At 36.1% G+C, this 18,481-nt stretch overlaps 3 protein-coding genes across 3 annotated transcripts; 2 read left to right on the plus strand and 1 right to left on the minus strand.

Annotated features, from left to right (window-relative positions):
- The first annotated feature begins 1,423 nt into the window (after positions 1–1,423).
- Positions 1,424–2,197, plus strand: LOC133333958 (transcription initiation factor TFIID subunit 11-like). Its single transcript, XM_061542268.1, has 3 exons — positions 1,424–1,742; positions 1,808–1,992; positions 2,058–2,197. Exons 1-3 carry the CDS (start codon positions 1,447–1,449, stop codon positions 2,192–2,194), a joined length of 618 nt encoding a protein of 205 aa, XP_061398252.1. The 5' UTR covers positions 1,424–1,446; the 3' UTR covers positions 2,195–2,197.
- Positions 2,198–2,353: 156 nt separating this feature from the next.
- Positions 2,354–11,863, minus strand: LOC133333952 (pickpocket protein 11-like). Its single transcript, XM_061542263.1, has 7 exons — positions 11,568–11,863; positions 11,356–11,503; positions 11,101–11,294; positions 10,564–10,896; positions 9,499–9,608; positions 9,252–9,377; positions 2,354–2,379 (listed from the first exon to the last, which is right to left on the minus strand). The coding sequence occupies exons 1-7, from the start codon at positions 11,861–11,863 to the stop codon at positions 2,354–2,356; spliced, it is 1,233 nt and encodes a 410-aa protein (XP_061398247.1).
- Positions 11,864–12,435: 572 nt separating this feature from the next.
- On the plus strand, positions 12,436–13,719 carry LOC133333953 (zinc carboxypeptidase A 1-like). Its single transcript, XM_061542264.1, has one exon. The coding sequence runs from the start codon at positions 12,451–12,453 to the stop codon at positions 13,717–13,719; it is 1,269 nt and encodes a 422-aa protein (XP_061398248.1). The 5' UTR covers positions 12,436–12,450.
- The last annotated feature ends 4,762 nt before the right edge of the window (positions 13,720–18,481 follow it).

The raw sequence follows: 18,481 nt of genomic DNA on the forward strand, positions 1-18,481 counted from the left end.
ATTAAGCTTGGAATATTGGGAAATATTGAATATTTTCGTTGCGTTTATTTGTTTTGCTACTAAATTAAAACGAAATTATATGTACAAAAGGAACTGATAAAGCAGGATCAAAACAAAAATGTTTTGTTTTGGTTTTTTTTCCTTGCGAACCTATCACACTGGAAAACGTTCCAACTGCTTCGAATAAGAATGGACAATAGAGAATGGCTGACAGAAAGCAGATGTTTGTAAAGTAGAGTTTCCGAATAAGAATTTCTAATGACAGCTGGTTGGAATAAAAACCAATGTTTTTGTTTCAGTTCATCGTTTGATTATTAGTTGTTTCTGTTTACTCGATATTTTGTAACAATTGTTACTAAATGTTGTCTGTTTACTCAAAAATTCAGAAAAGAGAGTCATTTGTATAAAAATTACATAAAATAGAAGAAAATTTTTAAGTAATGCAAAGTTTCATTAAATTAGAAACTAATTATTTATATTTTTAGGCAAGCCCAATAAAGAGGGCAATGTATTGATGCAGGAAGCTTAAATATTCCCGGGGAACATACCAAATAATTTTTTTCGCTTACTGTTCATTTTTATTATAAAATTGTCAATGTAATATGTCAAATAAAATAAAGTAAGTTAACCCAGTAAATATCTCTAATGTATATGCCGTTTAAATACCGCTTTACCCTTTGAACTAGAACTTACTGAGTAAATGTTACTGGAAAAGTAACCAGACACACCTCGTTAATAGCCGATTTTCTAAAAAATGATTTAATAATAAATCCGCCATTTTGGTTATTTTTGAGTGAAGTCAATAATCCTAGTTCATACTAAGATGAGATGTGTGTTATTTGGAATTGCGTTTTAATTTTCAGATTCGGATGATCCAGTGACCGGCAATCATGCCCCCGTCGAAGAGAAGAACTTTTCTTTAATTACAAAAAACAACAACATGTTAGTTCCGTCCCAGATCCTAAAAGAATCTACTAATTTTACAAGTTGTGCAACTTTTTACTCGAAAACAGTTTCTGAACTCACAGAACTCGAAAAAATGGTAAACAGCAATGCCAACTTCTGATTGTTGTTTGTTATGTTGATTTTGGAGTATTGCCATCTAATTTTGGCTTTTTAGATTTGCGTTCCCGAACTTTTCAAATTATTTTTTACTCTGTAAGCGATTTTGAAATGTTTCCCTTTTACTAACTCTACTATTAAAAAAATACTGGAAAAATGCAATCAGTTGATAGAAATCAGTTGTTTAATAAGTTTTAACTGTCGCCAAAACACTTCATTTAAGTGTTTATACGATATCAGTTACTTCTCCATCACTCCGGGTAGTCGGTAAGAACAATCGCACAAAAACGTTTTACAACACTACTTGTTGGTAAACAAAAACACAACAATCTAGAAAAAATAATTTTAATAATATAAAGACAAAAATAATAAATCGATTATAAAATGGACGATATATTCTTTCCACCCACAAAAAGCAATAGTTTAGACGACTCGGATGAAGTAGATTTGAAATTCTTCGACTCCCATCATCATGACAATCACAAGACCAGCGAAAGTAGTCAAAATTCCGATTCGGATCACAAATCGGAGGATCACCGAGATTCTAGGGATGATGGTGATGAAAGACGTCGAGTTAAATCGGAAAATTCCGACAACAGAGATGATACAGATGGTAATTCACAAAATAAAAAACAGAAATCCAAAAAGGAAATGGAAGAGGAGGAACGAGAAAAGATGCAGTACGTATATGCGTAGAACAACTGAGTAGAGAGGGTGGTATTAATAAACAATTTGTGTATTCCAGAGTACTGGTGTCAAATTTTACCGAAGAACAATTGGATCGTTATGAAATGTATCGAAGATCGGCATTCCCTAAAGCTGCTGTTAAAAGACTGATGCAAACCATTACCGGTTGTTCCGTTTCACAGAATGTTGTTATAGCCATGTCTGGTATAGCCAAAGTTTTTGTTGGTGAAATTGTGGAGGAAGGTTGGTTGATAGTGTCACTGCAAACGTTTTAGTAATCATCATATTCATATTTTGTGTTCTTTTAGCTTTGGACGTTATGGAGGAAATGGGCGATACAGGTGCCTTACAACCAAAATATTTACGTGAAGCTGTTAGACGTTTAAGACAACGTAATCGCATGCCTATAGGCAAATTTCAGAAACCTTATTTTAGATTAAACTAATATTTATTAGCAATAAAAGAAATATTTTATTTTAAATTAGTTCAACCGTGGTATTTTTATTAGAAGCGTTTTTAAGAAAAGTATTATAATCATAAACTATTATTATATTATGCAGAAAATGTGAGAAACAAGTGTTTTCTGGCCGATATTCTTGTTCCTTTATCCAATTTTCAGAATCCATATTTCTGAAAAATTAACACAGCATTTTTTATTTCGAAAGATTTAATTTTACTATTAAGAGATTAAAAATTAATGTAATATTAAACATTCCAGTATAAAGCGAATAAATTATGAGGTATCTAGTGGTGGTAAAAAGTAGTAGTCGTTACTACGTAGCAAGTTATTCAACTGGAATATGATTTGAATTTTTACATGTTAACTCCACTAAATAGGGAGAAGAGGCACCTTTCACCAATTTTTGCTTTCAAGCCTCATAACTTTACTCTGAGTATACAAATATCATACTGTTACGTTCTTGGGTTTTACTAAATCCCGTGTAGACGTTGTTTTATTTCCCGATACAATTCGTACCAAATAAAACGCGGGTTCTTTCTGATTACGATTATTATAATGATTTTATTCACACAACTTTACTTTGCACTTTACTTTACTCGACGGTTTCAATTCGCGATCTGATTCACAACTGACTCACTGCCTTTCCATTCCCTCTATTTATATGAGCCCTGCCTGTCGCTACAGAAGTTTCTAGACGATCTGGTAACACCTAGATCACGAACAATCTACCAATGCAACAAACACATTGAGTAACAATAACAAAAACAAACTTACTGAGTGAACAATAACAACAACAAACTTGAGTAAACAAACTTACAATAACAACAACACATATACAGGCGAGGGAATAACAAAGAAAGAGGAATAACAACAACACATATACAGGCGAGGGAATAACAAAGAAAGAGGAATGACGTTTAACAAGAATTGTACGACAATAACAAAATAGAAAATGAAAGAGGAAATGGAAGGATGTAGAAAAATCTATACAGTGGTTGTTGTTGTGAAGTTATTAAAATAAACTGCGTAGTAGAAATTTACGTTACAATTCAAATTCTTAAATTAACGGAATTCATCTAAATTAACTTAAATCTAAAGTTATATTCGTAACATTGCCCCCCGCTTAAGCCTGTTCGTCCCGAATAGGCACAGTTCCCGTTCCGTAGGGGGTCAGCCGCTCCAAATGTACAACTTTCATCTTCGACCTGGGACTGTCGCTCCTCTGGATGCGATAAACGACGTCATTTATTTTCGTGACAATCTTGTAGGGTCCTTCCCAGTGCGTTTGCAATTTGGGGCATAGTCCTTTCTTTCGTTGTGGGTTGAACAATAGTACCAGTTGCCCTTCTTGAAACCCATCGGTATTTGCCGCTCGATCGTACCTTGCCTTCATGCGGTTGCTAACCATTTTTATTCGATGTCGGACTGCATCGTGGACTTTACTAAAAGAGTTTTGGCTGTCTTCATCTTGGTTCACATCGTCGTTTGGGGTAGCGCCGAATATCAAATCGCCAGGTAGCTTTAATTCATTTCCGAACAGAACTTTGGCTGGGGTCCGGGAGGTGGAATCATGAATGGCCGATCTATAAGCCAATAAAAACTTTGGAATATGCTCATCCCAGTCTCGTTGGCCACTGTCCACCACTTTCCGTAGATGTTCTTCAAGGGTGCGATTGAATCTTTCCACCATGATTGTGGATGTAGGGGCGTCGTTCTGGTTTTCTTAATTCCGTAGGAGTCACACATTTCCTTGAAGATCGCTGATTCAAAATTCCTACCTTGATCGGAATGAACCTCAGATGGAACACCATAGCGACAAATCCAATTTTTGCTGAACACATCCACAATTGTCCTGGCTTCTTGATTTGGGATAGCATAAACCTCCGGCCATTTACTGAGGTAATCCATGACCACTAAGACATACCGGTTCCCAGAGTCGCTTGTGGGGAACGGTCCAGCTACATCCATTGCGATTCTTTCAAAAGGGGCTCCTGAATTATACTGCTGCATGTAGCCTCGACTCTTCCGTGTTGGACCTTTAGCTTTTATGCACCTTTCACAATTGGCGATCCAGTCGGCAATGGATTTTTGACAGCCGACCCAGTAGAATCTCTGCTTTACCTTTTCAGCGGTCTTTGCTATGCCAAGATGTCCTCCACTTGGCCCATCGTGAAACTCCGACAAGACATCTCTTATTTTGGAGTCTGGGACGACGATCAAGTTCCGGTGAGATTTACCGTCCTCACTTTCCCATTTGCGATATAGGCAGCCATCTTTTATAAGTAGACTGTCCCACTGGGCCCAATAGGATTTTAAAAGAGGGCTTTCGGAGGTAATTTCTTTACGACTAGGTCGCTTGCCCGTTTCAATGGCCGAAATTACTTTGCCCAGAATGGGATCTCTTCGTTGTTCCGTCGACCAATCTTCACCCGACTCAAACTGCAATAGTCGGACATCAACGATATTCTCCTTATTCTCAGCCTTTGAGCAATGCCTGCATTCTACCTTGCATGGCCGACGAGACAGGGCATCAGCATTACCGTGTTTTCCGCCTTTTCTGTGCTCGATTCTGAAATCATAACTCTGGAGCCTCTCGATCCAACGGGCTAGTTGACCTTCCGGATTCTTAAACCGCAGCAACCATTGGAGAGCAGCGTGGTCGGTCCTCAGCAGGAAATGCTGGCCATATAGGTATTTGTGGAAGTGTTTAACGCTCTCAAGGGCAGCAAGCAGCTCTCTCCTCGTCACACAGTAATTCCTCTCAGGCTTCGACAATGTCCGGCTGTAGTACCCGATGACTTTTTCCTGTCCGTCGATTTCCTGGGAAAGGACGCCACCGATGCCGCACGCACTTGCGTCTGTGTCCAGAGCAAACTTTCCGCCAGGTATAGGGTATGCCAAAATGGGGGCTCTGCATAGCATGTCTTTGAGCTTTCTGAATGCCTCTTCTTGGTCGTTGCCCCACTGAAACCTCTGGCCTTTTTGCGTCAAGCGGTGTAGACAGGCGGCGATGTTGGCGAAATTTGGGACAAATCGACGGTAGTATGTGCAGAGACCCAGAAAGCTTCGCAGCTCATGGAGATTTCGGGGCTGCGGCCAATCTCTGACGGATTGAATTTTCTCCTTATCCGTCGATATGCCCTCCGGCGTCACGTGGTGCCCCAGGAACTTCACCTCTCGTTGGAAGAGACTGCACTTCTTTGGGTTCAGCTTGAGGCCTGAAGACGAAAGCTGCTGTAGAACATCCTTTAAGTTCTTGATGTGTTCGTCGAAGTTGCGTCCCATGACTATGATGTCATCCAGGTATATTAGGCACGACTTCCACTGCAGCCCTTTTAACACACGCTCCATCAGCCTTTCAAATGTAGCCGGGGCGTTGCAGAGTCCGAATGGCATGACGTTGAACTGCCAGAGACCCCCATTAACGCCAAACGCTGTTTTCTCTTTATCTTTCTCGGCGATCTCTACTTGCCAGTACCCACTCTGCAGGTCGAGGGTGGAGAACCATGACGTCCCGGCTAATGTGTCCAATGTGTCGTCGATTCTTAGGAGCGGATAGCTGTCTTTCTTGGTGACATCATTCAACTTTCGGTAGTCCACACAAAATCGTGTGCTTCCGTCTTTCTTCTTGACCAAGACCACTGGGGAGCACCATGGACTTGACGATGGTTCTATTACACCACTCTTTTCCATTTCACTTATCAGCTTCTGGACCTCGTCTCTTTTGGCCAGGGGAACACTTCTTGGAGGCTGTTTAATGGGTCGCGCGTCTGCTGTATTGATTTCATGCTTCACCACTGATGTTCTTCCTTGGTGCTCTTTTGTCAACGCAAAGGTAGAGGCATACTTCCATAATAGCTGCTTAGCCTTGTTCCTCTCGGAAGGTGATAATTGGTGTGTCCACTCTTTTATGTAGCCGTCGAGGTGCTTCTTCTCCATGGCTGCTGGCTTTTCGGTGCTAGTTTCCAAATTAACTACAGCTTCAGCTGGTGTGCATTGTCCAACTTCGGAAAATTGGCAAATTTGCTCTTGCTTGTTTGACAGGTTCAAAACTCTAACAGGAATCAATCCGTCCTCGTTGCTTTTCACCAGGGCATTCGCTATTAGGATGTTACTGTATCTGTTTTCTGCTGGTTCCACCACCCACAACTTCTCGGCTCCACAATCTCCATTCATTGGTACCCATATTATTGCTTCGGCACAGGGCGGTATTATCTCTGGATGGTCCGTAGTCAGACGTCTAATGGGTGTACTTTCATCGTAGCCCACGTTTAACGGAATTTCGACGTTAGACCAGGTCATCACACGCTCTTTCATATCCAGATTGATACCGAAGGCAATCATAAAATCTGCGCCTATTATCACTTCGTCTACGATATCGGCAACTATAAAATCGTAATTCACCGATTTATTGGCAATAGTTAGTCTCAGGGTAATCTTGCCGTGTACGGCCGCGGGCTCCCCCGTTGCTGTGCGCAGTCTGACTCCATTAAGTTGCGTTATGTTTCCCTTTAACAGATCTGATCTTATGATGGACTTTGATGCGCCAGTATCTAACGTCAGAACTCGCTTGTCACCATTGATGTACCCAGTTGCTGTTAGGTTGTGACTTTTCTGTTGTACTATTGCTATGGAGATTGTGGGGCCATCGTCGATGGGAGCCAGTTCATGCCCCGCTGGACTGGCTCGATTTAGTTTAACGGTGACTCATTGGTGGACTGTTGAGCAATTCTTCTAACATCTTTCGTTGGAGGTGGTGACGATGACCTGGATCGTTTGCGCTTAGCTCTGCATTCGCGCGCAATATGACCTGCTTTATCGCAGTTGTAGCATCTAACCCTGGGCTTAGTCATCCCTACTAACTTTGTTTCTTCTATTACCTGCCTCATGGCGTCCTTGATCGAGTTAACGAGAGATTTGGGTTCGCAACCTTCGGTCTCCAGTTGGCGAATCTCGTGGGTCTGGGGCTTAACAATTATTCTGGCCGTCTCTTGGGCAAGGGCAAACGACACAGTTTCGGCAAACGATGCTTTTGGTGACGCATATGTTGCACATTTAATCTCAGGGTCACGTATGCCATTCACAAAGGTTTCGATTTTCATACGGTCCAGCAATGGGTGATTCTCTCCTGGATACGCCATTAGCACCAAACGTTCCACCTCAGCTGCAAAGTCTTGTAACGTCTCGTTTGCCCTCTGTACTTTTCCCCTTAGTTCCATAAGGTATATGTTTTGTTTATGTTCGCCACCGTACTTACGTTCCAGTGCAGCAATAACATCCTCATAGTTGTTTCTAGAAGCGACAGGAATACTCTGTATAACATCAGCAGCACTGCCCTTCAATGCCAGAAGTAGTGCAACCGCTTTGTCGCTGTCGTTCCACGAATTTCTAGAAGCCACTGTCTCGAACTGTAACTTGAAAACATTGAATGACGTAGAGCCGTCGAATACAGGAGGTTTGATTTTTAGTGTGTTATCAGTAACTCGCACCGGACCACCTTTAATTTCCAGTTCCGACATTTTCTTCTCCAGATTCGTAAACCTGTGGTCGTGGACCAGCAATTTCTCGTCAACCGACTGCACTTTCTTATCCAACTCTTTAATTTGGACCTCCACGGTTTCCACTCTCCTTCCAATAACTTCTGTAATGTACTCGAGTTTCTCGTTCGTTATTCTCGAATTCTCTTCGAACATTCGTCTCGAGTTTTCTTCTAACTTTCTGGAATTCTCTTCGAACATTCGTCTCGTGTTTTCTTCTAACTTTCTGGAATTCTCTTCGCTCCTTCTGAAATTTTCCTCAAACATTTTGGCCAGCATTTCTCTGAAATCGTCACCCCTGGCAGCTACTGACGAGACTTCCCCACCGTTGGATTCGCCCATTTCCGATAAATCCACTTCATCCTTACTGTCAAACTCATATGTTTCGATGTTCATACCACGGCGCTCGAACTCATCCAACAGACGTTTTTGTAGTTCAGCCTTGTTGCCAGTAGAGGACAATTCCAATTTATTGAGCTCCTTCTTCAAGTCTTCCACTCGTAGATCCTTAAACTTCATCGTAGTATTATTATCGTAATCCCACCTCTGACACCAATTGTTACGTTCTTGGGTTTTACTAAATCCCGTGTAGACGTTGTTTCATTTCCCGATACAATTCGTACCAAATAAAACGCGGGTTCTTTCTGATTACGATTATTATAATGATTTTATTCACACAACTTTACTTTGCACTTTACTTTACTCGACGGTTTCAATTCGCGATCTGATTCACAACTGACTCACTGCCTTTCCATTCCCTCTATTTATATGAGCCCTGCCTGTCGCTACAGAAGTTTCTAGACGATCTGGTAACACCTAGATCACGAACAATCTACCAATGCAACAAACACATTGAGTAACAATAACAAAAACAAACTTACTGAGTGAACAATAACAACAACAAACTTGAGTAAACAAACTTACAATAACAACAACACATATACAGGCGAGGGAATAACAAAGAAAGAGGAATAACAACAACACATATACAGGCGAGGGAATAACAAAGAAAGAGGAATGACGTTTAACAAGAATTGTACGACAATAACAAAATAGAAAATGAAAGAGGAAATGGAAGGATGTAGAAAAATCTATACAGTGGTTGTTGTTGTGAAGTTATTCAAATAAACTGCGTAGTAGAAATTTACGTTACAATTCAAATTCTTAAATTAACGGAATTCATCTAAATTAACTTAAATCTAAAGTTATATTCGTAACAATACGTTAAGTTCAATTTAAAGGTAATAGGTTGCCATATATAAATGAAACAATTCTGAACTTCTATTTTATCAGCGCTGTTCAACGTTGCACTGTGTTCAAATGTGCCTCCCTCTCCACTGCGGTTTTTATTTTTAAAAATGTTTAAGTATCAAATTGTTTTCCAAATAAAATGTTGGTCCGACGTTTCGGCATCAACTCGTTCCAGTATAAATCATATGCCGGTGGAGGTTCTTCTCTTTTAAATGTTTTATTCTTCAATATTGCTGAAGTTTCGACGGCTTTACTTTTAATTTTCAATTTCCAGTTATTCCAATAGAATGTAAAAAATTTTCCCGTGGCATAGTAGAAAATTTCCAAAGAGCTAATAATACTAAATCCGTACATCAGACCCATAATGCCACCAAAACGATCTGAAAGAAAAAACAAATACATAAAGATTATTCATTACAAGTCAAACATTGTTATACGGTAATAAATATAATTTTCAAAAATAAAAAAGAAAAATAATTAGAACGAATGTAATATACTTACTTAATAGCACAACCCAATCGCCAATTATATCCATTTCGGTGGCCTGTGCAAATCGTTGTTTGAAAAATAATTTTATTATTGCTAGGGGCTTAGTATCGTCGAGACCTTTCCTACAACAGTAAAATAAGAACAATTTACAAAAATTGGTTACAATCTCATAACTAATCTACAGAAAGTAGTAGACGAACGATCGTTGTTTTGACCTCTCACTCGTTTGTTATGTGTGTGCGAACATTCTTTGGCTAATGCTCGTTTGGTGGAGAATTTATAAATTCATTAGTAAAATGAGTACAAAACGAAAAAATATGGGATTTAATTCATTCGCGAGCGAATTTTTGCGCACCCTGCTTTATTTTTAAGATAATAGAAGAAGTAATGAAAAGTTTTGAGTATATTCCAGATGCAACTAGGAAAAAGAGGGAGAAGCTGAGAAGATTAATATTAAATATTCAAAACCAACATATTAAAGAAAATAATATTTATTGTAACCACGAAAAATAATTCATCTTATTAGAGTGTTTACGATATATTCTATAATTTAAAGAGGTTTGCTGAGTTGGAGTATATGATGTGTCAGGGACGAAACCTTTATAAAGTTCAATAAAAATTTTATTATTACGATTTCTTGAGGACCAGAAGTAGTGGGTAACAGTGCCCATCGTCGATCATGATATTATTTTTCGAAAAAAATATTACTATCTGCAAACTTTTGACCAAATCGGACACTATCAAACCCAAAATGTGGACCATCTTCGAAATTGATGTATTTATGTTTAGAAAACATAATATAGTGTGCAAATTTTGGATATAATCATTTACTTTCTTTGAAATATATCTTGGACATCAACTTGGACATCATAGGAGGGTATAACTAAATCGACTCCAAATTATCTGAAATGGATTTGGTCCAAAGTCTTTAAAAGATTTATTTCGATGGGACATATTTTTGATCATATTAAAATTATGTACCTTCTATAGCAATAAAATTTAAAAAAAAAAATGTGAGAAATCGCACTGCTAAATGATATTAAAATATCTCGAAATGAAATTGGGTATTAAACTTACAATAAACCATGACTATATATTCCACCATAGGCTCTTCGCATTGTCATCTCGTTTAAATGAATTCGGAAATTTACACCATCGCAAGTTGGCAGGCAATGCGGACATTTGCGTGCGGCCATTAAATCACTATCATCCATATTATCATCATTGACATAGGCGAAATAGTTCCAATTATGCCATTTGGCATTCCATTGACGCAAACAAGGCAAGGCATTTAAATTACAATATGTTAGATTAGCCATAGCACCCATTGGTGGACTAACACAACCACAATGTTTTATCATAGATTCGGAACGGCATTGTAATAAGCATTCATCTATGGAATAATATGATCTAAAATAAAAAAAAACATAATTTATAATTAATTACGCCATAATTATGCAGTCGAAATCGAATTATCGTGCAGTCGAAATCGTTTTTCATGATGTATGGCTTTTAACGACGGCATCCTAAAATTCCGAGAAAAGCGCTGTCCTTTATTACATATCACCGGTTACTTCACAGTTATTGTAAGCAATTTCGACAGTATTTCCTTACCGATTTAAAACCTTTTGACCCTCATCGGGAAAATAACAATTGCGTACGCTTGGCTTAAATTGTCGTATTCTTTCAGAGGAATCATAAAATTCTGGTTGTATGGGTATTTCCACTATGGAATAATAATCAACTAATATATGACCAATGTGACTCGATTGTATGTTGGCATAATCATACTGAGGGAATACTGTTATCTTTAAAAGAAGAGTGGGGATTTAAAATTATTGTTAATAGATGTATCCGTTAGGTGCTTACCTCAAATGCATCAATATCAAAATCTCGCACCGTAAAATCTTCCGGATTACTTTGTAATACAAATTGTATTGAATTTAGAATGGAATTAGCTTCAAATTGTATTGGCTGCTTCTCACGTATAAAACGATTATCTTCATTGCGAATTTCTCTGAAATATGAGTTAAATAATATTATATATTAATAAATTAAATTATTTATTAGAAGCTACCTACTCATCATAAGCATAACTTTCACGTTTATAATTGAACATACAGCAAACTCCATTTGTTGTCAGACGTTTACGAAAATAATCACTTATATTTACCGGTATGCCATAAACAATACCTCTTATTATAAGATCATCACAATCTGGACCAAGCTCGGTGAGAATATCCTGAACGGGATAATCACTGGTATTATACATCATGCGTAGTAAAATATCCAATTTTGTTAATATAGTTTCGTTGGCTTTACTCTTGTCATATGGAAACAAATAGAAATCATCCAAATAGAGTAGGTGTCTAAACATTTCCATTGGAGTTTGGGCCAGAAAATATGGTCGGAAATTTTGTTGTATGGAAAAACTGGAAATATAAGTAAATATTTTTAAAAGGTCATAGTAGATTTTACGACATTAAGAGGATCTTTAAAGTTAAAACAATTTAATAAATATACCAAAAATATGATGGAGAAAAGTAGTTCATATATTAGCTAACATGAACTTTGATCTGAAAATCTGTAGTTCAGTTTTATTTCTTCTTGGGTGTCATGACCTGTGCATTGAGTGTTAATCATCTATGTATTCATTTTCGCCTTTTCTATATCTAATAAAAATTTCCTTGCATTTTTTGTTTTACTATTAATTTTTTATAATACGTATTGGAAGCTTATCATTTGGGTTTTTGGAGTGTTATTGCTGAATTCACACACCCGCACACACTTTTACCTTTTTCATATCTCACTCATTTTTAGTTGCCACAATTCTAATCTTTCTTAAATAGCAGCTAACCCACTGCTAATAGTTATCAGGCCAATTGGTAGTCGCCCGTGTAGGGAAACCTATAAAAGCCATAAAATAACATAGTTTTACGACTATTCGTCGAAAGTATTCGCGCCATGAAGGGTTTATCGATTACATTCGTTTTGGCCATATTGGGCTTGGCCTCCGTTTCTTTGGCTTTGAAGGCCCGCTACGATAACTACCACGTTTATCAATTGCAACCCAAGACTGCAGAACAATTGGAACTTGTCAAGCAATTGGATGGTTCCCGCGATTCGTATATTTTCTTGGATGCTGTACATTATGTCAATTCGAAAATCCATGTTGTCGTAGCTCCTCATAGAGTACCTGATTTCGTGAAAGCTTTGGAAAACTATTCCATTGCCTATGAACTGATGGAAACCAATGTTCAAGCTCATTTGGAAGATGACATTGTGGCCAATCCCAACAGACGCAGTGACGATTATAGCTGGACGGAATACCATGAGTTGGAGGATACTTATAATTGGTTGCATAGCTTGGAGCAAAAATATCCCGGTGTTGTTAGTATCTTCAAGGCTGGTCGTACTTATGAAGGTCGTGATATTTTGGGTGTTAAGATCACCTATGGACCCGGTAAAAAGGGTATTTTCTTGGAAGGCGGTATGCATGCTCGTGAATGGATTGGACCCGCTACCACCACCTATATCCTTAACCAATTGTTGAGCAGCACCGATAAAGAAGTCCGCATGATTGCTGAAAGCTTTGACTGGTATATTGTACCACACGCCAACCCTGATGGTTTTGTCTACACTCACACCACTGATCGTTTGTGGCGTAAGACCCGTACTTCCTATGAAAACGGTTGCTTCGGTGCTGATCCCAATCGTAACTGGGACTTCCATTGGAACGAAATTGGTGCCAGCGACAACCCTTGCTCTGATACCTATGCTGGCCCTTCTGCTTTCTCCGAAATCGAAACCAAAACCCTTGCCGAATATATTGCCACCGAATTGAAGGGCAAAATTTTCTTGTTTGTCTCATTCCATTCCTACTCGCAGTTGTTGTTGTTCCCCTATGGTCACACCAATGAATTGCCACCAAACTACAACGATTTGAAACGCGTGTTCGATGTGGCCATTGATGCCGCGGCCGAACGTTATGGCACAAAATATACTGGTGGTAACATTTATGATGCCATCTATCCTGCTGCCGGTGCTAGTCTTGATTGGGCCTATGGTACCCAAGGTGTTAAATATGCCTACTGCTATGAATTACGTCCATCCAGCTTGAACTTTTGGACTGGCTTCAAATTGCCTGCTTCCCAAATTATTCCCACCGGTGAAGAGACTATGGACTCATTGATGGCCATGATCAAGGAAGCCGGTATTACGCATTTCTTGTAAAGGAATTCTTTTTTATTTTGACGAATATTTTTTGAGCCTTTGGTAACAAAGTTCAAAGTGTGATTGCGAATGTTTGTTGTTTGTTTTCAATAAATCATTGCACATTTATTGAACTCGGGGTTTTTTATTTCTTTTTTGGTTTTGTCGTTGATAAACTTAATTTCACTTTCTGGCATAGGAAATCTTGGTTAGCTTCTTATCACGCCATTGCCATTAATTAAATTTACGATTAAAGTAATTTAAGTTAAGTGGCATTTATTGTTTTGGTTTGTTAAACGGGTTGCCTGCTTTCCTTAGCAAAAAATATGACGTTGCAATCTTATCGTTATGGTGGTAGCGAATGATTTATAATTTTTAGAGGGATATCATTGAAATTTATTGATTTGAATTTATGGCTAAACAACAAGAATTTCCCATAACTGTGCAAAAATAATAATATGCCTTGTTTTGAGAGATGGAATTTGGTTTGTTGGCAAATATGTCTCTTTATTATTTTGTAAGAGAAAAATTATTTTTGCAAATGAATATTCTCTTATTATGAATTTTAATGTAAAAAAATTTTAATGTAAAAAAAAATACAAAACACGAATGTTTTAATAAAGAGAAGACAAAAATAAATTCATTGGAGATTTTAAAAACTTAGTTTGACATGCCTGGCACGCCTAAAGCCAGGCAGATTATAATTTTTTTAAAATCAATTTTAGGAGCGAATTTTTTAAAAATATCTATTTTTCAAATCTTTGTAGACGTGGTCTTTCAAAAATAATTTTTTATATATAATTTTAGGCGTTGATATTTTAAAAATAATTTTTTAAGTATAATTTTAGCCATGGGTTTAACAAAAATAAGAGCGTTTTTATATAAAAAAAATCAAGGGGATTTCTTCCAAAACTAATTGAAGGCGTAGATTTTTTTAAAAATAACTTTTTTCAAGTAAAATTTTAGGCAGGGGTTAAAAAAATCAAGAGGATTTTTTTAATCTAATTTTTAGGCGTTAAAAACACGCCTACAATTATAAATTTGTCATACCGTTTGCAACACATCGAAATATTCACCTAAGATCCTACAAACTAAATATATTCTTGATCAGAATAAAATTCTATGTCAATTTACGGATTCCGTCTGCCTGTAGAAATCATCCCCAATATGATGGTGCCCACCAATATTCGAATTTTAAGGATTTTGTGTACGTTTTCCAACCGAATTTGCTGTAATTTGGTATTTTGAGTTCACTTTGAATAACACATATCCCTACTAAAAATTATTAATATCAATTAGCCTCAGGGTAGCCCCCATATAAGGTACCCCTTAGTATTCGGTATTTAGGCATTTTGGACACGCTGTCCAACCAAATTGGCTGTAATTTGGTATTTTGTATATGACTGACAAATCTCACTACCAACAAATATCAATATTGATCCGTTTTATTATAGCCCCATATAACGGTAGCACCACTATTAGATATTTTGAGAATTTCAATCAATCTTTTTCTTACGTATTTTTCGGTATGTTCAAGGTCCTATCATAACATGAGTTTTCTCATAGGAGATATTGTGATTGTCATCCGCATGGTGGAGGGTATAAAAAATTCGGTCGGGCCGAACTCAAAGTCGTTTTAACTTGTTTTTAAATCTTATTGTAGACGTGTATTTAAAAAAATAAAGAGGTTTTATTTTTCAAATAATTTTAGGCGTGAATTTTTTAAATAAAATTTCAAGAGGATTTATAAAAAAAAAAAATTCATGACGTGGATATATAAAAATATACTAATCCTGTTTTCGATAGGCTTTAGGTTTGGTTTTTTATAAATATTTTTTTTCAAATCTAATTTATACGTGAATTTTTTAAAATTTGTTTTAAATCTAATTTTATATGTGGATTTAAAATTTGTTTTAACCTAATTTAAAGTGAAAATTCTAGAGGTTTTTTTAAATATTCCTTTCAAGTTTTCGATAGGCGTGAATGTTGAAAAATATTTTTTTCATATCAATTTGTATAGGTGAATTTGTAAGACTTCGAAAGTCCAATTGTAATGTGCCGTTTTTACAAAAATATTTATTAAATATTAAATCGTTCCATCGTGATTTCAACATAATTAGGAATTACAAATATACACTCCATCTTATAGTGTTGTTTTTTTTTTTTTTTAATATTATACTGTCATACGTAGAGAAAGCTAAGTCTACGGCAATTTGTTTGTAAACACGTGTGTAATTTCGTGCAGGAAGTTCGCTGTAATTACTTCTACAAATTACTTCCAGAAGCTAACTTCCGTAAGTGACAGAAAATTGCCTAGAGGAGAATTGTGGTCCATTGTGGGACTCCAAAATAAGAGGAATAACATATGTGGCGAACCAAATTTTTATCAAAATGTATGACTTTATGTTGTTTGTTGCAAAAGATCGATGTCCATATAGTGCATATTGTCGATAAGGTATTTCTCTCTGAAGTATTTTATATGTTGTGCATTCCGATCCAGAAAACTACGGAGCTTACTCTGATTTCCTTCTTTTAATAATTCATTTCTGTAAAGTCTTAATAATTAAAGCCTTTTTGGTGTATGTAAATATGATGTGTTTGTCATTTGAGAATGCATTTCTAAAATTTTACAAATATCTTCTTCTGCTTGGTGTACATGAAGTTTTTTTGAAATCGGTTCAGATTTATATATAGCTCCCATATATAGTTTCGTCCGATTTTATGTGCACCAAAATTCCAATATTTTTCCGTTTGAGACAGATTTACATATAGCTTCACATACATTATTTTCCTAGATTTCATACAAATGGTACACAAAAGAATTCGATTGACATACAAATTTTTATAGATTTCTGAATGGTATGTGCATTGAGTTTTTTACTTGGTTCACATATCTATGTAGATCACACATGTAGTTTCGCCCCATTCCATTTCAATGGTCCTCTATCTATAGGATATTGTATATATTTGCACCTCTTGTATGTATCCAAAGTGGTGAATGGTATCATATAGTCGGCTCCGTCCGACATTTGAACTTTCCTTACTGGTTAATTACGCAATAGCCATTTTATCATTAAATGTTCATCATATCTCATTTTATTGCAAATATTTGTTAACTTAATCACAATTCGTTAAATAAAAAACTGCAATTTGATTTAAAAATAAATTATTTATGATGGTCTCCCACTGTTGATGGTGGTCTCCCACTGTTTTATTTTCTTAATTTATGCTTACAATTATTATATATGTATACATATTGAAGGGCTTAACTAAATAAACAAACAACTCTTTTTTTATAATAACATAACATTGTAAACGTGTTGACATTCACCTAGTAAATAATTCTGTTATATGACCTTTCGTGAGGTTTGGTAAAAAACCTATTTGCATTTGAAATTATATGTTATCTTTAAAAAAAATTTAGCATTTTCATTGGAATATTACGATATATGTACTATATGTACAACCAATTCCAACGGTACTATAAAATGCTAGCTAGTATTAGTAAGGTCCGGTTGCCGTAAAATGTTACATTCCTTTAAATTAAAATGGGAAATTAATACTGATATTTGTATTACTCATAACATATTTGTCATATGAAGTGAGATTTATGGAACTATTTTATTAACCTTTTAACCCTAATGTTGCCCACAGAGAATACATATAAAAATGGAAAATGAGTGCAAATACACCTAAGTCTGTTTTTACACGGTCTTTTTGTACGCGGTTTTGATATAACACAGTTTGAAAATTAAATATTTTTAATTTTTTTAGACGATTTTATTCCATTTAGCACGATTTAAAATTTTATGTACTTAAATTTTTTTTGTCAAATTTAATTTTTGCGATGTATGTTCATATCACAAAAAAGTATTTATGAAAGAAAAAAGTCTGAAACCATCGATAGTATCGATAGTTTGCGAACACTAGCTTAAAGATTTAAGTGAATTCCCCTTTAGCGCGTATAAACAATTTTTACTGGTCAAAACAAGAATTCCCTTTATGTATAACATCAATGTCTTTTTTTGCACGGCTTCTTCTGGAACCAATCTACCGTGTAAAAACAGACTTAGGTGTAGTGGTAAATTAGAGCGAAGTAGGAAAATAGTTGTGATGTTAATGAAATGTTTATATATATATTTTTGAAAAAAAAGGATAATAATAAGATAAGATATTTTATAATAATATAACTATAATAATGGTAAGAATTTTTAATTGTATTCATGCATAATATGGAAAAAATTAACTGTGCATGAAATTATGAAATATATCCATTAAAAATGTTTTAATGTGTGTATCATGTCCGAAAATTTTCACAGCAGAAGTGAAAAAGTAGTAGAAGTGAAAAAATAGTAAGTTCTCTTAATCTTACCATAAACTGGACATTCTCAACACCGTGGTAAGTTACTGTCAGGAGAAAAAAATTACACACTTACGCTGCTCCTCGTTTTCTTATATGAACCAGACATTACAGGTGAAATTTTTGTAAATGTTGCCTGCGTTAGGGTAAATATGAATTTTTGTGAGGATTGATCGTTACCCAGTTGTTCAAAAAATATCCATTGTCTGATATTATGTAGTTATATAGCTAGTTACATAGTGATCTAGTTACTTTATACCCCAAAAAGGGACACAAAATTGACTGTTGAATTAATTTGTCGATAGAAAAAGTTGTCTAGGCACATCATACTAATTCGATAGTCACTGGTAATGCAAAGGGTAATGCATCAACTATGAAGGCAAAACAAAACAGAACAATTGTTTGGAATTTTAAAAGCAAAAA

The sequence above is a fragment of the Musca vetustissima genome, unplaced genomic scaffold (genome assembly GCF_032173495.1).
Source record: "Musca vetustissima isolate MV318-11 ecotype Yass unplaced genomic scaffold, APGP_CSIRO_Mvet_v1 utg83279, whole genome shotgun sequence".
Classification (NCBI taxonomy): domain Eukaryota; kingdom Metazoa; phylum Arthropoda; class Insecta; order Diptera; family Muscidae; genus Musca; species Musca vetustissima.

Bases quoted from the DNA above. Each gene is read 5' to 3' on its own strand.
- LOC133333958 (XM_061542268.1), top strand. From the start codon at position 1,447: ATGGACGATATATTCTTTCCACCCACAAAAAGCAATAGTTTAGACGAC. The intron at 1,743-1,807 runs GTACGTATATGC...TGTGTATTCCAG, and splicing joins GAGGAACGAGAAAAGATGCA to AGTACTGGTGTCAAATTTTA. The intron at 1,993-2,057 runs GTTGGTTGATAG...GTGTTCTTTTAG, and splicing joins TGGTGAAATTGTGGAGGAAG to CTTTGGACGTTATGGAGGAA.
- LOC133333952 (XM_061542263.1), bottom strand. From the start codon at position 11,863: ATGTTTAGACACCTACTCTATTTGGATGATTTCTATTTGTTTCCATAT. The intron at 11,295-11,355 runs GTAAGCACCTAA...CTTCTTTTAAAG, and splicing joins TTGATATTGATGCATTTGAG to ATAACAGTATTCCCTCAGTA. The intron at 9,378-9,498 runs GTAAGTATATTA...TTTTTCTTTCAG, and splicing joins CGATTGGGTTGTGCTATTAA to ATCGTTTTGGTGGCATTATG.
- LOC133333953 (XM_061542264.1), top strand. From the start codon at position 12,451: ATGAAGGGTTTATCGATTACATTCGTTTTGGCCATATTGGGCTTGGCC.